The 22,863-nt window shown below is 50.3% G+C and overlaps 5 protein-coding genes across 5 annotated transcripts; 2 read left to right on the top strand and 3 right to left on the bottom strand.

Annotated features, from left to right (window-relative positions):
• Window positions 1-258: 258 nt before the first annotated feature.
• Window positions 259-10,293, top strand: STEHIDRAFT_167997 (uncharacterized protein; the record flags this gene model as incomplete). The annotated part of the gene is made up of 46 exons (XM_007303402.1): window positions 259-376; window positions 416-696; window positions 762-807; window positions 870-1,049; window positions 1,105-1,211; window positions 1,268-1,353; window positions 1,417-1,617; window positions 1,675-1,876; window positions 1,930-2,114; window positions 2,178-2,426; window positions 2,491-2,534; window positions 2,593-3,247; window positions 3,311-3,369; window positions 3,426-3,612; window positions 3,673-3,883; window positions 3,940-4,151; window positions 4,204-5,035; window positions 5,100-5,124; window positions 5,181-5,257; window positions 5,313-5,379; window positions 5,447-5,490; window positions 5,567-5,596; window positions 5,663-5,716; window positions 5,777-5,895; window positions 5,956-6,048; window positions 6,101-6,233; window positions 6,310-6,334; window positions 6,387-6,487; window positions 6,543-7,033; window positions 7,107-7,130; window positions 7,188-7,266; window positions 7,324-7,383; window positions 7,442-7,578; window positions 7,634-7,702; window positions 7,760-7,877; window positions 7,939-8,095; window positions 8,162-8,304; window positions 8,360-8,400; window positions 8,453-8,582; window positions 8,703-8,759; window positions 8,810-9,004; window positions 9,073-9,363; window positions 9,420-9,562; window positions 9,624-9,713; window positions 9,768-9,939; window positions 9,998-10,293. 40 exons carry the CDS (start codon window positions 259-261, stop codon window positions 8,730-8,732), a joined length of 6,102 nt encoding a protein of 2,033 aa, XP_007303464.1. The 3' UTR covers window positions 8,733-8,759; window positions 8,810-9,004; window positions 9,073-9,363; window positions 9,420-9,562; window positions 9,624-9,713; window positions 9,768-9,939; window positions 9,998-10,293.
• A 407-nt stretch (window positions 10,294-10,700) lies between these two features.
• STEHIDRAFT_138966 (acetyl-CoA synthetase-like protein) lies at window positions 10,701-15,341 on the bottom strand (the record flags this gene model as incomplete). The annotated part of the gene is made up of 19 exons (XM_007303401.1): window positions 10,701-11,129; window positions 11,204-11,460; window positions 11,517-11,660; window positions 11,719-12,278; window positions 12,372-12,631; window positions 12,694-12,751; window positions 12,815-12,965; window positions 13,030-13,048; window positions 13,122-13,280; window positions 13,342-13,442; window positions 13,505-13,539; window positions 13,601-13,683; window positions 13,758-13,811; window positions 13,880-14,011; window positions 14,125-14,216; window positions 14,276-14,344; window positions 14,408-14,752; window positions 14,818-15,123; window positions 15,167-15,341. 19 exons carry the CDS (start codon window positions 15,339-15,341, stop codon window positions 10,701-10,703), a joined length of 3,429 nt encoding a protein of 1,142 aa, XP_007303463.1.
• Window positions 15,342-16,602: 1,261 nt separating this feature from the next.
• STEHIDRAFT_96173 (4-hydroxybenzoate polyprenyl transferase) lies at window positions 16,603-18,029 on the top strand (the record flags this gene model as incomplete). Its single annotated transcript, XM_007303400.1, has 6 exons — window positions 16,603-16,771; window positions 16,850-17,036; window positions 17,137-17,290; window positions 17,358-17,527; window positions 17,601-17,852; window positions 17,926-18,029. The coding sequence occupies exons 1-6, from the start codon at window positions 16,640-16,642 to the stop codon at window positions 18,027-18,029; spliced, it is 999 nt and encodes a 332-aa protein (XP_007303462.1). The 5' UTR covers window positions 16,603-16,639.
• Window positions 18,030-18,518: 489 nt separating this feature from the next.
• Window positions 18,519-19,596, bottom strand: STEHIDRAFT_146662 (uncharacterized protein). The gene is made up of 2 exons (XM_007303399.1): window positions 19,364-19,596; window positions 18,519-19,284 (listed from the first exon to the last, which is right to left on the bottom strand). The coding sequence occupies exons 1-2, from the start codon at window positions 19,524-19,526 to the stop codon at window positions 18,524-18,526; spliced, it is 924 nt and encodes a 307-aa protein (XP_007303461.1). The 5' UTR covers window positions 19,527-19,596; the 3' UTR covers window positions 18,519-18,523.
• A 214-nt stretch (window positions 19,597-19,810) lies between these two features.
• STEHIDRAFT_146661 (Phosphotyrosyl phosphatase activator) lies at window positions 19,811-21,519 on the bottom strand (the record flags this gene model as incomplete). Its single annotated transcript, XM_007303398.1, has 6 exons — window positions 19,811-20,404; window positions 20,508-20,733; window positions 20,797-20,868; window positions 20,931-21,073; window positions 21,132-21,260; window positions 21,352-21,519. 6 exons carry the CDS (start codon window positions 21,517-21,519, stop codon window positions 19,934-19,936), a joined length of 1,209 nt encoding a protein of 402 aa, XP_007303460.1. The 3' UTR covers window positions 19,811-19,933.
• Between the last annotated feature and the right edge of the window lie 1,344 nt (window positions 21,520-22,863).

Raw genomic sequence — 22,863 nt, 5'->3', positions numbered from 1 at the left:
AAGCTTGAAGGCTACAGCTTAATGCTTTCAATATCTCCGATATCCGACGGTAGGAGCGTGAATCTCTGATTGTGTATTTATGTGGCGACGCCTCGATGTGCAAGAAGGCTTCCGAGTTGGTGCATGGGCAAAACGAGGCTCGTGGGGGTCCACCATATAGCTCGTGCGTTCACGATTGCCTTGAAACCTCGCTTCCCGCTCGCAACTCTTTCTGCCACCTCCCACCTATTGTCCTACCAAAACCAGACGTGCACAAAAATGCAGCTCGTCGATGTAGAAACTGATTCGAACTCGACTGAAGCTGCCCCTGATTGTCCTATTCTTAATACGCCACCCGAAGGCGCTGAGCTTGGCACGCTTCCATCACTTTCTTCATGTGTTGACTTGAACTGATTCTTTCTCTTTATCCCGCCAGACACCACCACGGCCGCCGCGGACGATGCGGAGCCACTTCTTGGCAGTCTTGCGAGTGATACTACGAGCGTCGGCTTAACACCCACCGAACCTTCTCTTGAAGCAGTATCTGACTCGTCTGACGATGACGCCCACATGACTGAAGAATATACGATAATACCTTCGCCGACCGCCATGTCCCGAACTCCAACACCTCCGCCATTTGGCTCGAACGATGTTCCGACCATTATACCAGATCTGGACCTGGGCTCGCTGTTCCCGGAAGTAGAGCAAGTTGGTGGTGTAAGTCGGAGTTGCTACAGCATAACAGATCATGATGCTCAAAGCTTTGCGTTTTTTCTTTGCAGCCCCTGGCTGGTGTAAATGACGAGGGATCGGTTGACGAGGCCGACGGTGCAAAAAATCAACAGTTTGAGGCAGGTTTTGTTCTCCGTCTACGTCTATCCTTCTGGCAGCGTTCGTGACGCGCTATTCTTTCGCACAGAATACTCTCGGACAGGACGATGTACCAGAGAGGCCTCGCACACCAGCAGACCAGAGCAACTCTCGTTCCGACGAGTTAGATCTCTTGAACTCGATCCCCAATATGTACCGCTTGCTCGATCTAGTCCTCGAGCAAGGCAGCGGTGGCCTCGGTATGCTTTGGTAGAACTATCTATTGACGACCGTGGCTGATAGCACATACTTTAGTTGACAAAGTCATTATCGCCCAAGAGTCACTGGGCAAACTCATGAATCGGTTATGCCCTGGCGTATATGTCTCTCTCACAAAAATCGACTTCAAAACGCTCGACTCGGTGAATGATTGCCTTCTTTCTTCACATAGGTCATATCCGGCTAACGATTGCTGCAGAGGAAACTAAAGCTTATCGGAGCGTACGGTAGCAAGTCGGCCCTCGTGAAATTTCTCAAAGACGTCGCAGTTGTGGACGATGACCTGTACGCCTTATTTCAAGTGCTTATTGTAGGAGATGGATGGACTTAGCTTTGATGCATCTTCAGCGCCACCCTTCTCTTAAAGAAGCACGACAGCCGCATCGAATCTTCTCGCCCTCACCTGCGATCAGGTTTATACTTCGTCTTAGATCCCGCGCATGCCACCACCAACCCCGCTCGCGCATTTGTCATCTATTGGCCCGAAGAGGAGACCTGGAACGACGATGCCTCGTCCTCCGTTTGCAAGAATCGTGTGACTTTCATGCGGTAGTTATAGCTTTGCATCGCCGAGCGACAACTTCTATGCTAACTTCTTGTCTGCAGCTATCTCTCGAAGCTGACAGACCAGACTATGGCTCTCATCTCCCCTGAGCACTCTCGAGCGCTGGTGTGGAACGACGAACAAGACGCCGGACCTCAGGACGATGAGGACGATAGTGCTGAACGAGTCGACAGAATGTTTACGTTTGAGGTAGCCAAGACCAAAGAAGAAGAAGAGAGTATAGCACCCCAGCCAGGATTCACCGTACGGAGTTGTTTACCTGCGCCAGATGTCTTCTGATATATTATCATCCATAGGTTTATCTCCCCAGCATCGCGCAGAATACCCAGGACGTAGTGGATGGTCTGCCGTTGCAGCCGCCTATACTCATTCCCGGAGAAACCCAGATGGGGTTTATGACACACATTCCGAAACCAGCGACGATACGGAAGTCTCCATTTTGCCAGACTTTACACAAGAAACAGATCGAGATTTACTTGCAGTTTGTTCCATATTTGCTCTCTGAGCAGAACTACACGCACTGATTCCTCAAAACGAAATCCAGGAATGAAAAGCGCCGTATCGTATTGGCTGAACGACTTGATGACGACGCTCTCCGTTGTCTGCTGAGGCACGGCCTGTATCAGCGATGTGGTGATATCTGCCGGGACTATCAACAGACTTCGGCTGAGATCAAGCAACACCGTCAAGAGGCGTCTGTTAACTTCTCTGCCGCGAAAATGATAGTCAACGAGGAAAGTGATGCTGCACTGGCTCAGGAGGTGCTCATGGAGAAAGCGCGAGAGCTATACCCGTACGTGTCGTACTGTGTTGTGCTCAAGTTGTGACTTTCCTGTTTACAAGGGCCATCCTGCCAGATCCCTCTTTGCGGACACTAGAGCTGCAGTTCCTGCACCGAGCTGTATGTTTTACTTCATTTATCGTTTTTCAATCGTACTGAAGAAGCACTCGCAACATAGCTACCTCAAGTAGCACACTTGCTGCAGAGGAGAGGAAGTCCATTTTGCGTACTACTAAGGCTGTCACCTCTGCTTTCGCAAAAATTAGACGCCTCTCTGATCCAGACTACAATCGCCTCAAATATCGGATATATCTCGCGCGCAACTATCTCCGCACATACAATCCACCAGGAGATCAGCTGCGTACCATCGTCGACAACATCCTCGAACAAGGCGGCAAATCAACCGAAATTCAATCAATCCCAGTCGCTCATCCTCGCCTCTTCAGCGCCGCAATGGAGACGGTGAGGTCCTTTGCATCTGCGGTCCGAGGTCAAACAAGCGCTCCATCTTCGGTCGGCCCTGTCACAGTAGCCAGAAACCAAGCGCACGACGTCAGCGACAGAGACTTCATCGCCCAGTTCCCTGCACTCGTGGAGGCACACCCTATTCTTCAGAGGGCGGCTGATGATGTTCGCTCTCTTGTCTCATCGACCCTTCAGGAGGGCATACATCGCTATGCTGTTCAAGCTGCTCGCGAGGCCCACAAACTTTCCCTTGAACAACTTCACAATGAGTTCCAGCTTCGCAACGAAGCTGCGCATCGTGCTGAGGATCAAGAACGCTGGCGCTTATTCAAGCAGAGCGTAAATACGTGCCTGGCTAGTATAGGAACGTACGTCGGACTGACTACTGCTGCCTTGAACAAATTGGTTCTGAGATATTATTGACTGGACAGGGCGACCTCGGCGATCGTCATTGAGTCTGTGACCGAATCGGACAATGGACGCACCAGCGGTAAGCTTATGCACCTTCATCGCGCTCTTGTTCTTTTTTGAATCCCATGTTTTAAGGTCCAGTGATCCTCCGCGGTTACGCCGTTCATGACATCCCGCCTGAGAATCGATTCGAGATCCATCCTCTGAGTCTGACACAGGGTGACGAACATTCCATCCGTCGCAACCCCAAACATATCCCCACGCCTATCCTACAAGAATCTTATGTTCAATCGTTCTACTTACGTGCTCACCAGACCATAAGGTACTGTTAAAACCTCCTGAGCATGCACGTCTATCAGCCCAACTGATATCCAGCTCACAGGATGATACAACGCGTCTCAGAGACGAGGTATCTCATTCTCGTCGATAGCGAGGACCATTGCGGAGTATATCTCGAGGATATTCTGTCATTATCTCAAACTCTCGCAAAGGGGAAGCCAAAGAAGAAGATATTCTTCGCCAAGCTCTTGAACACATTTGTCTCAGCCTTTGATCAGGCTCGGAGAATGTTGGCCATATGTGGAGCACCTCCCGTGAGTGACAATCATCGTCCATCAAGAGTGCCACTCACATTTGTGCTATCTTTTAGGACGCACCATCGGACCTACAGTTGCAGATTTATATTGCTGAGGAAGACTTCTCAGGATTAAGCGCTCGAGGGTCTCCCATCAAACTTGCAAGGTGGTATGACGAAACTCCCCAGCTTCACTCGCTACTATTTGTTACAGGGACGGAGGAGCTTTGTTTTGTCGAGGCGTCCGGCCGTGTACGAGTCTTTTCTCTTGTGACGGAACAATTTCGGTATGTGCTAGGACTCACTCTGTGATTTTTGATGGCTCAATTCTTCTTCCAGACCTGCCACCATACACCTCCATCACCCTCCTTACCAGGTCATGGCGACGCCCGATGGTTCATGTCTCCTCTCAGTCGATAAACAAGATATGCACGCGGTCATCACCGCCTACCACTGGGCGTCCTTTGGCTCAAACCCGAATGGGCTGAGTTTCACCGTTGAGGTCCCTCCCGACGCTTGTTTCCAAGTCACCGGCTTGGTCTCCCGCTCCTCTGTCCATGTCCTTGTCTTATCGTCACACAGCATCCACTCCGTCATCCTCCAGATTCAGCACCGTTCCAGCGAATTCACCTTCAAGGAGCGTGAACATGAGGTGCTCGATTGCAATAATCGTCTTCAGGCGACCCACAACAGCCTTCTTGATTGCCACTTAGACGTTTGGACTCGATTCCCCGTTCACGCTGCCATCCAGCGTGATACAATCAGCCCGCTCGGTCGTCGACCGCCAGTCCTTATCTTTGTCAGCGATATTCCCGATTCTCCCTTTGGTTCTTATTATCGTAACCTTGTCGCCTCCTTTACCCGGACAATCAAGAAGCCGACTGCGGGGATCTTAAACGCAACACAAGCTTCTGCTGTTGCGTCTTCAGAAGAGGTTCTTTTGGGATGTGACATATCCGAGTTCTTCAGTGGACAGTGGATGGTGGAGCTTCTTTGTTTGATACCCTTGCAGCTCGCTATCACCCACCAGAACCGATTCGTTCCGCTCAAAGATGGTGTTTGGAGCCCAGAGCAAGAGCGAGATTTGCTTGGCGCCGACGTGGACCAGATCGTCGGCGCCCTCAGTTTGGGTTGGTATGAATCATTGTTCCAATCCTACATGGCCTCAAAGGTTCGTCCCACTAACTACCGAGGTGCTTGCGTATGGTGACTCACCACGCCTGCTTACTGCTCAGCCCGTTCGTGTCGTTAGTTCTATGGGTAAGAAGTACCTTTCGCTTGCTGTACCCTAAACTACTGAGTGTTTGTCGTCCCAGGCGAGCAATCCGTTGGTAAAAGCTACTCATTAAACCATTTCGTGGACACCTCTTTTGCGGGATCTGCGATGCGAACGGTGACAATTTTATGTCTTGATGCCCAGTAGAAGTTTGGCCTAATTTGTGTGTTAGACCGAAGGTGTATGGATGTCAGTCACACCCACCAAGAATGCCATCATCGTGGCATTGGATTTCGAAGGTATTCTCCACGTTCTTTCGAATCTCGGCATAGTACCTCAGGTAAACTGACGTTATCACCGTCTTAGGCGTCCACTCCCTCGAAAGGAGCCCGCAGGAGGACGCATTGCTGGTAGGTTGTTTTGCTATCTGTTCATTCCGGAGTTGTGGAACTCGATGCCTTGCATGACTGACTGCTCATATTTTAGGTTCTCTTCAACACCGCTATCTCCAACCTGGTGCAGACATTTCAGCAACCTTGATCTAATATTCTTGTTGAACCTATCCATGCATATCTTGTACAGGTTTTCTTCCGCAACAACTTCGCGTTGTCCAGGGATATTGCGGGCCTTTTTACGGTCAGTTCCCAAGCCTCTTGTGACGGTAATTTCTTGTCCGAATGTAGTGACTTTATCTAGAGCTTCCAATCATCTTCCGCCATACTGGACCCGGCTGCCAATCCGACTCTATTCAATGGCTTGTTGTGCATCGTAATCAGAGATGTCGTCGATTCTGACACCAGAGAGATCGTACACGAGTGAGCATTAACGGTTTTCCTTCTCGGGCTATACTTTAGTAGTTTAATATTATCACACAGGTTTTCTCTCAAGTTCCGTCAAATTGTCCAGGATGAACAAGAGGAGAACTTTATCAGCAGGCTTCATCGGGGCAAGATCAACATCGTACCATGGTCAATCCATGTTTTCGAGCATTGCGTATCTTATGTGCTGAGTCTTTTTTAGGCCTGTGATTAATAGCCCTCGTTTCTATGGCCTTTTCAATGAGGTGAAGAGGCAATTTGAACGGCAGGAGGTCACTCATGGCTCGGCTGGCACTTTTCTTCGAACGATAAAGACACTAATGGCGAAGCTCAAGGTACAGTTCCATATCAATCCTATGAGAGGCGCTCATCATGTTCAAACCTTTGATATTGAAACACTGATATGCACAGGCAAACGACTGGGGAGCCCTCAACCGTGAGTCCAGTATGATGTTCCTGACTACATCCTCCGTTAATATACTTCACAGAGAATCTGGCTTCATATCGCGCACAACATCTGTCGAGGTCGTTATCTGTAGCTCTGAGTCATGGCGCGAGTGAACTTGAACCCATGCCCGAGCCTCTGAAGGAAAGTCTCGAGATTATCAACACACAATCATCCTCACATATCTTCTAAATTATAGGACATCGACAGCGACATCGAGATCCCGAATAATGACACCGATTCTGTTTTCCATGCTCCTCACACTTCGCGCAATTTCGAGTCTGACTGGGATGACCGCCAGTATGCGCTCCGCATTCTGATCGAGAAGAACATCTCCGTTATTCCTCAGAGGTATACCGTTTCCGAGGTCGACTGGATGCAGCAGCTTCAGGAAATGCTTCGACGGTTATTGGAAGCTCGCCTTAGTCATGTGCGCCAATGGCTTGGTGCGAACACCGATAGATTTCGTGATCACGAAGATATCAAGGCCTTAATGCGTAGTGCAGGGCATCTTTTTGCTGAGATGGAAGGTGCAGTACGACTATGTGGATCACGCTGTGCTGAATGTCATCTTTCCTGTCTTCGTCCGAGGCACCATCCGCTCAGCCATGATTGTCAAACTTCTCATCGATGCTTCGGGGAGTGTGAAATGTCTGAGGAGCACCCAGCCCCCGTGCAGTGCGGGCTTCCGTGAGTCTTCAATGTCCTTCGAATCATCGACATGCACGACATACTGATACCATGCAAAATTTTGATCATGCAGAGCGGGTCACAGCAGTCGCCACATGTGAGTATATCTTCTGATTGCCACATTTCACGCCCATAGCTGATGAATTTGTTCTAGGTGTGAAGTAAGCGCACACTCTTGCGGCCAACCATGCTTTCTCCAAAACCGAAGAGGCTGTTTGCACAGTTGTAGCCTGGTAAGTCCTTTGTGTTACTTGATTTATATGGGTGAAATTCATTTTGAACGTCTACAGCCACTAGACCACGAAGAACCGCACCATATCTGTTCGACCCGATCGCACTTCTGCGGAGAGGTAAATTTCTCTCCCTCTGCCTGCTACTGTAGAATTCTTACAGTTATTATTGTCTTAGGCATGCGCTTTGAGCGGCATCTCTTTGGCAGATGGTACGTCGTATACCTGTTCAGGACGATGCACGATCTCCTGGGACGAGGAACACGAAGAACACATCTGTGAGCACTCGCACTCGTGTCCATTGAAGTGCCAGCTGTAAGTCACAATCATGTATGTGTGATGAAAACACTGACGAAGAATCCGTATGTAGCTGTAACCGTCAGTGTGAATCTGTGGATCACCTTCACGGCCTCGACTCGACCAGCATACATCTGTGCGGGTATGTACCACTCGACTATTATACTATTCCCAAACTTGTTCAGATCTTGGCTCTTAGAGTGCCTCATCCTTGCGAGGAAAAGTGCGAGCTTCCTGGTATATGTAACATTGAGACGCAGCCCTCTAAGATCGTCGAGGAGTTTCAAGGGAGACACGAGACATTTTCTTACACGAAGGTAAGTCATTTGTTGGCCTGCAGGATTTGGGCTGTTATAGATGACAAACCTACAATCATAGTACACGCAAGTGGCTCGTAGGCTCGGATGCGCAGTTACGATCCCCCCGGGCTTGTTAAATCACGCAGGGGCGCATAAGCACTCCGTTGACGACAAGCCATTCCATTTCTGTCAGGCTCGCTGCGGCCAATGCGAGTATTTCTGTACTCTTCCTCTAGGTTTTTACTTTCCCAGATCTTCTTTACAGCGCGTCACTCAAGGGTGTCTCCTTTCATCATCTAAAGGTCACCCTCAGACATTACATGAGACGTTTCATGGATCCATGTCTGCCGCGAAGTGGATGGTTGATTCTGCAGATGACACTATTGAGTTGGATGGTCACAAGTTCGGCTCCGGGGATGACGGAGGTCCCATGCTCTGCAATCTTGTAAGCTTTTTGATGCCGACCTCTACCATCCCTCCTCACCAAAGCCTTCCTACAGGTTTGCGCGTCTCAAGGACGCCACGCCCATCTTGACCTTTGGTAAGCCACGGTTTTTGCAAGTCATTGCGATTCACATTTATATTAGATATAGCCGTGCTACAGCGCATGGTCGTCCGTGTCAGGAACCGGAGACCGAGCATATCACTTCTCCGACTCAGAACGCTCCCGGCGTGCAAAAGAAAGATTGGATCTCACATCGACTGTGCTGGGCCAGACTTGGTACGTGTTTTTCTCATATCAATCGCGCTTATTAGCCATGAACTGTTATATATTTGAACAGGTTTCAAAGGTAACACATATATGATATGCTCTAGTTGGACACTACGAGAACGGCTGATACCTTCAAATTCTACGATAGATCCTTATTCTAAAGAGGAGCAAGCGGAGTTTTCAAAATGGTCAGTATCAGGAGCATCCGCGCCGGATGAGGACTAATGTCAGTGCATAGCGATTCGATGTGCAGTGGCGTCGAACATGCCGCAGCCGCAAGTCATCCCGCGCAACCGTCTTTCTGCACCTTGAATATATTCCATGACCCACAACCACAAGATGCTTGTCCAACTAACGTTACGGGATACGTATCACACGATGGCCATGTATTTTCGTGCAGAAACCCCGTTGCAATGCAGCGATCGTTCCATGTGTAAGTATAAGTATAGATGCATCCTTATTGAGATGTCCTATGCAAATAGCTGATTACCCTCTTTTTAGGGTCTTTGTTGTCGATAGGTAATTACTATCGACATTTTTATCCTGTGATCCAGCTCAGCAGGTTGCTTCTTGCTCGACACTAGTTCGGGATCCATGAAGAACGCAGACCGAGTGCCACTGCCTGACGCACCGTCAAGTGCTCGCATTAGACAACGTTCAAACAATCGTTATGGCGCCGTACTTTCTTCCTTATATGCGTTTTGGAGCTCTCGTCAGGGAGCTATGCAATCGACCTCTCTGGGTGCACGTGGAGATGCGTACTCCGTCGTCACATTTGGCGGAAATGCATCGGTGAGAATGTTCCACCTTTGAAGGCGCATATACTGACATTATCTATTCCGTGATAGACGCGTGTCGAGAACGACTTTACAAAGGATCCAGATCAGCTACTGAGTTCTATCTTGACAAGGCAGGGAAATGGGGGCACAAATTTCAAGGCTGCTCTCCAAGAGGCACAAAGGGTTATAGAGGTTAACTGGAGCCCTGAACGGTCCGTGACCCTGATGATGGTTCTATCAAACCAACTAACCGCTCATTTCTGTCACCGAAAGGCCTCCGGTGGTCATTTTTCTGAGCGACGGAGAGTGCGACCTGAAGGATAAATACATGCGAGACCTTTGCAACAAGGCAAACGTTTTAGGGTATGTTTACATTCGTCGACTGCTTGTCAGGTCTCAATCGTCATTCGTCACCAGACAATCTCTTTCATTCCATGCGATCTCTTTCGGTCCTGATGAACGCTCTGCCACCTTGCGACGTATGGTGGAAATTGCTCGGGAAGCTTACAAGAGTGGTCCTCGCGATCCCCTAACTTCGGCCGCTCCATCTGCTACTGAGGCATGCGAATTTTCCAGGGCTCTCGACACGGTCTGTTTCTATCTACTCATGGGCAAGGTGACGATATACTCATCTCAGCCCTTCGTAGATTCAATTGGCCGAGACATTCCTAGGAATTGCTGCCTCTCTGCAGAAGACGCGAGCATCCCTTGTGCGTACGTAGGCATGGATGCGGAGTTGTGTGTTGACGCATGTATCTTCTGGACTTTGTTGATGGACAACTGACTTTCCGATTTCTGTATGTCTGAGTTGTTTTCGTCGCTATGGGTAGCCGTTGTGTGTGCGTTTCTATCTTTTGCTTGTCTCGTTGCTATCTTTCTATGCTGTGAACTGTACAATACTTTTGTATGCGAATTCTTTCTGACTATACATTTCCAAGTTTCGTCGACTACCAGGCTAGTCGGGCAGGTTAGAGACTGGCAAGTAAGCCTTCGTCGTGGGTTGGGGCCGCTTTACTACCATCGCATGAAAGTCCGAGTCACAAGTATTAGGGATTGCGAGCTTTATTTCTGGTCAACTTTGCTAAGGAACGGAGTGATTTACAGTTTTTAGCGGACAGTAAATTCCTGGTGTCATATTGCAAACTACAGCGAAACATGAAAATCCTGAATAGCTATTATTGTCATGCAACTCAGCGTAAGTGGTCCGCCCAGGGATAAGTATCACAACACGTAGAACAATTACCAAAGCTATATCTTCGATTCGTCTAGCTCTAAGGATACAAATTTCCGATATCTCAAAATTATTCTCATGTACAACGAATCGGAAGACTACTGCCCGTATCCCCCGACTCAGGGTAAGAACCCAATCGCCCTCCAAGCCCTCAGCCATTTCTTCACATTCGCCTCGCCAAGCTGCGGTGCTTTCTCCCTCAAGGTCTCTGAAACCTGAACCGCCTTCTCCGTACTCAACCTCGCCACCGCCACAGGCTCCCACTCCGGTCCGACCCTCGCCGCACGGAAGAAATCAAGCAGACGCAGTGCAGGATTGCGTTCCAGGTGTTCGACCTCAGAGATAGAGGTGTCTACAAGATCGTTCTCAAGGGCTTGGACCCAATCGTGGTAGGAGACGAGTGGAACTTCGAATTGTTTGGCGATCGGTGTGATGAGGGAGGTGTAGGGCACGCCACGGGGGTGGACAATGTGAAGGGTTTGGAAAGATGATTCACCCATCTCGATGAGCGCGGAGGCGGCGTTGTCTGCTGTGATCCATGCAACAGTCTGTATAACCGACCAACGAAATGAGATCAGTCAGTTCTCAATCGGTTTCAGAACGGAAAGTATATGGGACGTACGCCTTCGAGGTCAGGCAAGCATTTCACGGAGAGAGCAGACTTGACGAGCGAGGGGAACCACTCTGTCTCGTTCCACGAGCCGGTGACGTCCCCGCAGACTTGGCCGAGACGGACAACGACGGGTTGGAGTGCTGTTTTCTCGGCAGCATGATCCAGGATACGCTCAGCGATCCATTTGGATTCTGAATAGCCTGTTCCAACGGCAATTTTGGAATCTTGGAGGATCTCCTCCGCCACAGAGCCCTTGTTGTCGAAGTCTAATAAGTCAAAGAGTGAGCGCAGTAAGCATATGAAGGTGAAGGCGCGTACTCACGAATGAAGACTGCGATGGAGGAGACGAAAACGAGACGCGGAGGCTCCGCTCGTGGTGACGACAACGAGAAGTCAATCAACTTCCTCACGCCGACCACATTGCTTTCAAACGACATAAGCGACATGTTCAGGTTGATGCGCCACGCTATGCATCACGCAAATCAATATCTCAAGTCTCACATGTTCGTGGGATTTGGACGTACCACTATGCACAATGTGCGTCACCGAAGTCTTCATCTCCTCGTACGACTCCTCACTTGTGCCAAACATCGGCTCGCTCAACTCACCCTCCACGAACACCACCTTCCCCGACTCCAAAAGCTTCACATCCAAACCCCTCTTCACAAACGCCTCCCTCTGCCTTTCCAACGAACTCGCTCCTCTGGAAGGCCTATTGAACGCATAAACCTTCACCACGCTTTCTTTCTCCAACAGCTGTGCCAAAGTATTTGACCCCAAACCACCCGTAGTCCCAGTGATGAAGTAAACTTCACCCGGAGGTGCAGAGAAGCCTGAAGCCGGACTATGCGCGGGGAAATCGGAGGTATATTTGTTGACGATGGCTTGGAGTTCGGCGCCCCGGGTGGCGAGGTCAACGCGTTGGTCGAGATGAGGATTGAGTACTGCACGACAGATGTAGGAAGTCATTTGGTTGATCGTGGGGTAGTCGTAGACGAAGCTTGTGGGAAGACGTTTGGCCACTTCCGGTACACTATCACGAAGAGCGCGAAGGATGGAGTTTCTGATCCAAGTCGCTTGCAAACTACACCGCACACCAGATATTATTTTTCCGGGAAGGCGTTCCAAGTCAGTCTTGACGGGTGAGGGTGTAGTGAAGGGAACTACGTCTACGCACCTATCGCAGCCGCACTGGAACAAATCGGCGTCATCCGATGCAGAGCCTTTCAGAGTAAGAGCCACAGCCTGTCGGACGAAGTCCAGAGTTTCGAAGGGAGACCATTCGGCTGGAGCGGCCAGGTCGACCTGTGATGATTCTTCAATCTCGGTGTACAGTGTATTGATCTCAGCCTCGTAGTCTTTAATGATGGCCTGACGTCTGGTGGTCATTTTTGCGGTATAGACGAAGGGTTTGGAGGGCAATGCAACCATGATCATCTGTACGCAACACATTTCAGTATGAGACCGGGATGTGATGAAACGAACTTCGATACACGCACTTCCTTGAACAAACGAGAGTGTTGTGGCGCGTAGTTGTTCATCCTCTCCACCGTCGGCCTACGAAGTCAGCGAACGTGATTAGCCAAACACCCGGGCACTCACATCAACGGAAAGCCTCACCAGATAGCATTTCTGAACTCTTCTAGCTTCTGCTTATCCGCGGGATCAAAAGCAAACTGAGGTTTCGGGTCGATGATGACACCGTTCTGGAACCTCCCACGACCGAACATGACGCTGCCCTGAATATGCGGATCTTGGTTCAGGATGCCCTCTAGAACGAGCGAAGGGACAAGCTTTCAGTCACGCCAAAACATCTAAGGTCCAGTAGTACGCACCGAGAGGACCAGGGTTCGTCTACAGGCCATAGAACATACGAGGTCAGTACGAGACGAAAAGACATGCACAGAGAAGAAAGGGTAGGCTGCACCTTCTCTCCGGTCGAGAGCATGATTTGGTCGTCTTTTCTACCGAAAATCTTCCAGAGGCCTGGCTTGGTAGGGTGTGGCATCAACAGGTCCGATGTGGCGTAGGCATCTTGGCCGTTAACTTTAGTGTTCAGGACGACTGGGTGATGCGAGGGGTGGTCCTATTGTAAATACCGCTCGTATCACAAATTACGAATGTCGAAAAAGGCGATAGAGACCCACGATCAAGACAAGCTCAAATGTGCCGTCTTCTTGAGGTATAAATGTAGGCTGACAGTGTGGCGAGATCATAAAGTACTCCCAGTCGTCACTTCTGGAATGCGCTGTTCATGGTCTCAGCGGTCAGCTCCTTACTTGAGATAAGTCTACACCAGACCAAGCGTACCAGGAAGCACAGTGTTCATGACTCCACCTTCCGAGCTACATGAACAGATCGTCAGCGATGGTTCTATCGTAACTTTCGGCCGAATCTGCAGCTCACCATCCATACTGACTATGAATGGTCACGCCGTTTTTTGTCAAATGATCTCCAACTTGCTTCGGGAGGGGCCCTCCACCCCACATCTACGAACAAAGAAAGCATTCACCCGTCAGACCCCCTTCGATTAAACGCGAGCGGTAAATGTAAGCAAACTCACGAGCGCCTCCATACCGCCCAAGAATTTTACGGCTTCCGGGTTATGTGACCAGACCTAGAGAGAGCACGCGTAGCGCCAAAAGATCAGAAAAGATGTGGAGACTACTGATTGTGGCGACCTACCTCCAAGAATGTGGGCGCTGAAGCTCCTAGGGTACACTTCGAGACCATCATTCCCTCAAGCACGTTCTGAGGATTGGGAAGCACGGCGGGAAACTGTGGCTTGAACACCGCCATGGACACACCGGATGAGACCTACGGAGAAAACATGAGTGAGCATGGCGTTCGGGGAGCGGAAAGCTAACGCAAAGGGGTAAGGAGCAAACAAACACAAGTCATGTTGGCTGAAGATTGGATCAAGGACGTACCACGAGCGCCAGTTGGAGGAGACCCATACCGTGAAACACGGGCATTGCGTGACAAGACATGACATGGCCACAAAGGTCCATTTCGCCGTACCCTATTTCGGAAGGTTATGCCGCGCCCATGGTGAGAAGACGATAAGCTGGAGTTGCTTACAAGGGACATAGGTCAAAGTGACGAGGTTTCTGTGCGACCATCGGATGGGCTTCGGGAATGCCGTAGAACCTGGTTGGTATGTCAGAGAAGACCTTGGAGGTATGCAGATCAGCCGCACTCAATGTAACGCACCGGAAGAGTGGAGAATAAGAGCAATAGACTGTGGATCATATCGGATAGCAGGATACATCCTCTCTTGTTCGCTGGATGCATTGGCCGGATATATGTCCTCGAACACGGGCATATCAAGCAAGGTCACATCGAAACTCTCGCTCTTGCCATCAGGTCTTCTCAAGATCTCGAGCGTGGCGGCAGCAAGCTTTTGTAGCATGGGCTCCTTCCCGACCATAAGATATTTGGTCCCCGTCTGCTTCAGCAGGTGCGCAATTGCCTCTGGTGAGTTGCGAGGCGAGATAGGAAAGACTCCAAAGCCAGCACGCATGATTCCGACTTCTGCGGAGAAATACGTTACGGTATCTAATACAGATGTGAACAAGTCGTCAATATCGTTGCAAGGTAACAACTAGATAAGACAAACATACCGGATGCTGCCAAAGTCCCAATAGTCACGGATTTGCCATCGATAGCATCCTGAGAGACAGACGAGGGGAAGAGAGACGCGACGAAATGAGCTGCTCGGTGAATACCCTGAACGGCTTCGGCCCAGTAAATAGTCTTCAACTTTCCAGGCGCCTCGTCGTAGATGAATAGGGGGTGATTAGGACTCTGAGTGCGTTGCCAGTCATAGAGTTCGGGAAGCAAGAGAGACTCGTCTTCGAGATGAGGTGCTTTGAACGTTGTACTGTTCAGCACCTGAGTCTTGGGGAGAACGACCATCTGTGACGCTTCTGACGCAAGAGGGGTAAGACAAAAAGGCGATCAAGAAGGTACCAGGTTCAGGCGTGCGAATGGTATATATGACAGAAGCTACGAGCAAGAGGTTCCGACGGTAATCGAGTGTGCTGTACAAGCAGTGGTCATCTTTGATAATGACAACGATTTGGATTTGTGGTTTCTGGAAGCCGGCGGGGATAGGAACTTCTTCCACGCCTCGATTGACGACCATTGGCTGACCTCATGATGCGATGGGAATGGATGCGCACTGCTTGTTTTAGTTCTTCATCACTGATTCCGAGCAGAAAGAGAATACTCTTATGCACGATAGAGGTCTGAATATGCATTTTTTTTTTTCGAAAAAATATGGATTTACGAGCAGGCTTGGCCGGACGACTGAGTGAGGGGTCAAAAGAAAAGCTTTACAATATCTTTCGGTCTCCGTCTGAATAGCGTGTTTACCCACGCCACCAGTGTGGCCGGCCAATCACAGCTTAGATGACTCCGACGATGCAAGCTTACGAGCAACAGCGCTTTCTTTGTCGTTCATCGACTTCATCTTCCTCACCGTTTGGGCCTAGGAAGAATGTTTACTCTCTCTATCTGCGACGCTGGCCAGCGTCTATCATTCCTCAAGCATAGCTCTCACAAATCCTGTCGAAAGCAGGCATCTCGATAAGCAACTCTCAATCAGCTCAGTACTACTAATAGTCTTCCGAGTCTATGGCCTACGGTCTCCTACGGTGTTAGACATTTTCCGCGAACTGGAACATCCTCTGGTGACGACAAAGGTGTCTACGAACCTCTGTGCTTTGCTTGCACTACGGTGCTAATATGTAAAGATGTTGCATACCGTGATTGTCGGTCTATTTTGCAACGTTTCTTCTGGTCGCAGAAGCAGAGCTTCTTGTATGATGTACTCGTCCTGATTTCTCGGCAACCTAGTGACATAGTGCTCAACTGAACACTGCTTGGGGTCTTACTTGTTGCGAAGATCCGACGAGCGCCTCTCATGCCGCCTGATACGATTGTGTAAAAAGGCCTTCCGAAGCTTGAGCCAGAGGTGCTGCCGGTAGGTTCGGTGACCCTGCGCGGGCACCTTCCTGGACACAAAAAAATACAAACCTCAGGTACAGGGCTTACAGACTTACCGGACACGCAGGACCTGAAACGACGGCGGCAGTGTACTGCCACTGATCAGACATATCCAGTGAAAGTGAGCTGTAGACTGTTTCCTTGATAACGGAGGACATGGGCTTACGCCTCCGTCTGATGTTGACTCGTCGAAAGGGGAACTGGATCACAGCAGCGAGCGGTCCCATCGGCGGCATGCATAGAAACCCGCGCCCTGGCCTCGCCGCGCTCCCTTTGAGCAATCAGCACATAAAAACCTCGCCGGTCGGATTGCTTTCCAAACCAGGTTTCGCAGCATCCCCTCCTGCACTCTCCCCCCCATTCTCCCCCCCTAGTCTTCCTCATATACGCACCCAAAACACGACTACCACGGTTTCATACTCTTAACGATTCAAAATGCCTTCAGCTACGACTCCCCTCGTGAACGAGAAGGGCATTTCTCCCCCTCCCCAGGAGAAGGTCGCTTTCCCTCTGGGCTTCTTTAGCCCTAAGGTCCGCCCCTACCTGGAGTTGATTCGTCTCCACAAAGTCAGTAGTCATATCGTCTTGTTGTTCTCTGATGCTCTGTCATATCAACCATCGCTGACATGGAACTATCCAAATCAGCCCACAGGAACAATCCTTATGTTCTGGCCCTTCGCCTGGGGCTTGACTCTCGCCGCCTACAAGAATGACCTCCCTCTGCATCGTTACTGGGTCGAGCTCGCGAAGTCTGCCTTCATCGCTGAACTCGTCCGTGGTTCAGCATGCACAATCAACGATATTTTTGACCGTAAATTTGACGCCGGTGTCGGTCAGTAATCATATCACCCTGCCTCATCATCTTGTCATCTTTTGACAAATACTGATTATTTCTTTTCTTATCTTTGTCTCTTGTCCAACGTTGTGTACAGAGCGCTCCAGGGGAAGGCCTTTGCCCAGCGGCCGTGTTACCGTCTTCGGCGCCCTTGTCTACCTCGTTGTCCAATACCTCATCGGCATCGTCTTCTACTCGACCTACCCCAACACGCTCTCCATCTATGCCGGTCTCGTTCAGCTCCTCCCCCTGTAAGACTCATCTACTTCTGTTTTTCTCCATACCAGGCTCTGATCTATGTTTATTTCCGGAAAATAGCTTCTTGATCTACCCCCTCATGAAGCGCATCACCTACTTCCCCCAGGCATGGCTCGGTATCGCTATGAACTTCTCGCTCGTTGTTGGCTGGGCTTCCGTCACGGGTTCGCTCGACTATGAGCTCCTTTTGGTCCTTCTCGTCGGCGCCTGGGGCTGGACGATGCACTACGGTCAGTAGCCCTACCAACTCATCATCATCGCCCTTCCAGTCTCACTCATCCTCCTTCCCTTTGAACCAAACAGACACGATCTACGCCTGCCAAGACCGTCGCGACGACGTCAAAGTCGGTGTCAAATCCACCGCCGTCTTCCTCGGTGACTACGTCGGCCCCGTCTGCTTCGCCCTCGCCATGATGTTCGTCGGCACGCTCTATTATGCCGGTGTCCTCAACGGCCAGTCGCACTACTATTTCTGGATCTCCGTCGGAGGGTCGGCGGCACATATCGTTTACCAGTATGCTGTTGTCGACTTGGACAGCCCTCCCAGCTGTGGACGTGAGTACCCTTTCTTTCATTCTACCGCCCGATTTTTGGACAAATGCTGATGTGGACGGTGGGACTTGTACAGGTTTCTTTGACCAGAACGGACACATGGGTCTCATCACCTGGGCTGGCATGATGCTTGACTACCTTGTCAAGATTGACGCTCTCCCCTTCAAATTGCCCTTCTAAACGACTTCTGACGCCTAGTAGTAAGAGCCCGAGCGTCTGCGTCGACGTCGACGTCTCGGGCGCATCGTACGTTTGCATGACTACATATCTTTGTTTTTGTCATCAGTCAGATGTTTCGATGCCTGTTGTGTTGGTGGCCGTTGTTGTTTGTCCGAGGAGAGAGAGATGGAGGAAGAAGAGTTGGGAGGTATCTAGATTTAGCTATTGTTAATTATTGCATATTTCCTTTTACTTCGTCAATCTCCGACAAAACAATCTCATTCTTAGAGTGGCGGGGGTTTGTACGTTTACTTACACATCATATCATCCTCAGTTTTTCTCATTCGCAAATTTTGTCCCTATTTTCTTTAATGTTATCGTCCACGAATCCGTGACACATCTTTTTGGACTGAGTGGAGGAATAGACATTTACTTATCAGAAAGCTATAGGCCTGTGTGTGAAAGGAAAGATATGGCATGTCCTCGCCACACAAGAAAGTTGGAGACGCAGCCCTTCACAATCCCCTATTCCTCTTGATCATAGCGTCCTGAACATTCTTCTGCACATCTCCGTTCTTCCACACACCCCTCAACGCCTGTGCCCCTGTCGTCGCCACTGGTGGCACTGCCGTGAGCTTCGCCTTCGCTCCCCACGCCGGCAGCATCCTCCCAAATCCTCTCAACGCCGGGACGACAGCCACCCTCGCAAACCACGGCGTCGCCCAAACACTAAGGACCAGCCTCGCAGGCAACAACGCCTTCGTGACCGCCCATGCCGTGGCCAACTCCACGACGATCCTCACTGTGCCCTCTCCCCTTCCCCACCACACCGCCCTCTTCGTCTGTATCCTCTCCCCCACTTTCTCAGTCACGTCCTCCTTTCTTTGCTGAAATCTGTCAAATAACTTCTTCCCGAGCCCTTCAACTACCTCTCCCGTCTCTGGATCAACCTTCTGCACCCTCTCCCTAACCCTTTCGAAGACCCTCTTTCCCAGACTTCCCTCCACGACCTCTCCCGTCTCCGGATCGACAGAAATAGTCTCATTAGGCCCCAACACCCCCTTCTTCCGCAGATAATTCCCGAATTTCGTCACGCCCTCGGCGATGTATTTGCCCTCAGAGAAGTAGGGAGGGAGGTAGGACGTGTAGTGGAACGTGAGGAAGAGCCCGGCGAGGGGAATTATGGCCGTCAGTTCATGGAGGAGAAGGAAGGAAGTTATGTGGGTGATGGGCGCATTGCGCAGGGAGGTGGCGTATTTGTGGAGGAATTTTGGAACTGTTGTACGCAATGTACAGAAGTCATGGACGCGTTATGAGTTGGAATTAGCCGAATTAATAGAGAAAAAGAGGCGTACGACGAGCAAAGATACGGTCTAGACGAGATCTTGAAGCTTCGGCTTCAGGACCTGTGGTAAAGAAACGTGAACGGTTCAAGTTGGTCGGACGAGTGAATCGACGAGATGTTGCGTTGAAGGCTGCCTGTCGGCCCAGAGGCCTAGCTAGCCCAGAGCGGAACATGATACGGCACAACAATAATGTAGCTCTTTATACCAGACGAACGAGCTGGTTATGCTTTTATATGTCTCCCTCAAAGGGCTGAAGATAGACCCTGTGGGAGTCGTGCGCGAAGGATGAATCCATGCCGAAGGATGTCGCGTCGCGATCGAGGCAGCAAGCAGCGTTATTTATGCAACAGAATTTGGGCCACACGGGAGCTGTGGCACATCGACGATCAGCTCTGCTTAGCGTTAGAAATAGAGGTGCATGGTGGACATATCCAGGTACAGAGACCTTACAGGTGCGTTATACAGTGACATGCAGCTCACATGTCTTTCATTTCTTACAATCGTACATGGTGCCATATACAAACTCGAGTACTATAATATGTGACCATCGCCCATAGCTCGGGGCTAAACTCTACCACCTCAATCAAATGGCACAGGCCTGATCCCCTGCCCAACAATCCTCAGGCCATGCTCCTTCTGCTTGTCCGCCTGCGCAGCCGCGAAAGCCGAAGGCACCGGGATTCCACAGCAATCTCCCCACCCGACCTCTCTCTGTCCCGCTCCTCCCAGATCAGCACCAGGATGTGCGTGTGCGTGTCCCCAATGTGGGTCGTCTGGTCCTACTGGTCCGTTTGCTCCCGTTCCTACCAGCCCTGCTGCACCCATGGGTATCGAACTCGAGGCGGTCGGTGTAGGAGTAGGGGACGACGATGGAGGAGGACCGGTGTAGGGAAGGATGGAACCGAAGAGGAAGTGTTGGATGACGGGGAGTTTGCCTAGGACTTCGGCTTGGTACATCTTGATCATGCCCGAGTTGACTTTGTCCCATGATTTGACGGCGGAGATGTCGTCCAGCATGGGCGAGTGCCATCTTAGCGAGGCTGTCTTAACCTGAAAATTGTGAGGTAGTTCATCAGCGAACGCAATCCGCAGACAAAATAGATGTCTTATATCTGTGACTTCGATGGTAGAGTAATGAAGGGGAGAGACGTACAGAGTTGATGAACCGAATACAAGCGAGATACATATAATCCTTCGAAAATTCCTCGAGGACCTCCGGGTCGTGGATCGACTTCGGTCGAAGATATTTGTGGGTTCGAAGTTGTGCCGAGCCGAACAAGAAGGGCAGGAAGTGATAGTCGTCCAGTCCCCATACTCCATGCGAACCTGCAGGCTCTAGCCAATATGTGGACTGCAGCGTGCGCATGACTTGAATGTATCTGAGTGGCATTCGACCGTGAGCATCCATACCAGAACAATCCATAATCTTACACGACACTCACCTCCAGAATATTCGGACGACGATCGCGGCATGATCACTCTCTTGTAGTACGCCCAGTCGTTCCAAGCACATCCTACGCCACACACGCACACAACGTCAAAACCCAGCGAAATCGAAGAACACGATACCACTCACAACCAGCACAAGAAGTTCAACTCCATCCCACTCCCATAATCGACCCTCAACCTGTTACCCCATGCCTCACCAAAGTAGACCGACACCTCCTGGATGGCTTCTTTCGGAAGATTGGGTATCGACTCGTGAAGCGAGGTTTTTGCCTACGTGTACTTCCCAATCAATTGTCTTCATGCGATGTGGTATGTGAGTTATACGGACCTCTTGAATCTTGTCATAGAATACCTTGAAGGCTGGGTTCCCGAACCTCGAAGCAGAGTTATCCACAGGTGGCGTCTGCTTCGCGATCTCCTCCACTTGGTCCAGGACCTTCAATAGCGATGCCACACCCTATTCGCCGGAAGACATCGACAGCCATTCAATACGAGCCGTGAACCTCCCTAGAATGAAGACAGAACTATGAGAGAGGAGCAGTACTCACCGCCGACTCCTCGCACGGGTCAGTCAGCTTCACGCCAACTGTGGCGTTGTTCAGCGTCTCGATGTATGATGTGATATCTTCGTAGGTTTTAGAGCTTTGGAAGGCTGTTAGTTGTTCTTTTGTGAGTATATACTTCTGTGGGGGGTGGAAGCTTGATTCAGAGGTCATCGTTGAGTGTGGTTGAGCGTCAAGATGAGAGCGAGGGCCACGGATGACTGGGATGGTACTTTGGGTGGCGCATTACTGTATTCACACGTTTGACCAATGGCAGTAAATTTGGTATTTTTGCATTTTATCACATTATCGCACTCCGTTCACTATCTCTTTCTTAGGATACTCTATATTTTCCGATTTCAAGCACGGACTACTATTGATTCACTCCGTCCAGTCATCGTTTGGAGAATTCGGAACTAAGTAGTACGCTCAACTCAACTACCCGCTGTGGCACCAATCCATCCTCATAGATTACTCAGAGAAAACGCATGCTCACTAGATAACATTCAAGATTGACACCCCAGCACCCCAGCCGTCCAGCAGTGATACGAAGAATAGCGCCTCCCGACAGACCTTCTCCCCGGCAATCTTTTACACATTCATAGTCCGCAGCATACTGGCATCCGACTCGTTACAATTGGACATGCAGATTCCCATTTGAACGTAAAGTTATTGCTTCATAGAGTCCTCGTGGTTATATAGCGCAGGGCTGTTGCACCGATACAAGTCAGCACGCGGACTATGTTTTAGAAATAAAAGATGATCACGTCAGTGGAAGGATGGTGGCTCACCAGTTTATCTTAAACAATCACAGTTCCTCGACAAACCTTCCTCCCAGCACATCCGGAGACGTTCATACTTCTCGGGATATACCTGCACCAAGCACTTGAGATAGGAGTCCTGTCCGGATTCCACGTAAAAGCAAGAAAGACGATGCACAACTCGTCCATCGCTCGATATAGCCCCGGCCGGCACGCGCCATCGGGACTCGACGACACGGACCATGTTCGACGCATAAGCTAGCTGCACGCTGCCCTCTTGTTGCATACGAGGACCATGGAACATGTCCAGCCGAAGGTGTTTGAGCGCTGGGTTTTGGCCACGAACAAGCCGGCCCGAATCGTCAAACTGAAGAATTAGGTCGGGCAAGATGTCATGCGCCACTTCGCTGACGACGATATGCGTCACGGTGAGGGATTTGAGGCGATGAATGAGCGCAATAGCAGATCGAATTTCACGACACTCTATGGTATGGGCGGAGACCGTCAAGGTGTACAGCTGTGGGGCGTTGTTGAGAAACCATGTGCCGAGCATTGCACCGATGGGGTCTGTACCTGATCTCTTCCTCGCGTTAAAAGAGAGCGATTCCAGAGAGGGTACACGGATGGAGCTGAGGAATTGTGCGATCATTGTGAAGGTGGGGAGACATAAACTGAGACGTTGAAGATGCAGCAGCGATACGGGCGACGCAATATCACCGCCGAAAAGTGCACCGATTGGGGATAGGTCGATAACTAA

Source organism: Stereum hirsutum, assembly GCF_000264905.1.
Source record: "Stereum hirsutum FP-91666 SS1 unplaced genomic scaffold STEHIscaffold_6, whole genome shotgun sequence".
Taxonomy (NCBI): domain Eukaryota; kingdom Fungi; phylum Basidiomycota; class Agaricomycetes; order Russulales; family Stereaceae; genus Stereum; species Stereum hirsutum.
Note: the sequence above shows the minus strand (reverse complement) of the source record. Positions and strands in the feature narration are given on the sequence as shown.

Coding starts and splice junctions, on each gene's coding strand:
- STEHIDRAFT_146662 (XM_007303399.1), bottom strand. CDS start 19,526: ATGTTCCGCTCTGGGCTAGCTAGGCCTCTGGGCCGACAGGCAGCCTTC. Junction 19,285..19,363: donor AGACCGTATCTTTGCTCGTC/GTACGCCTCTTT, acceptor TGCGTACAACAG/TTCCAAAATTCCTCCACAAA.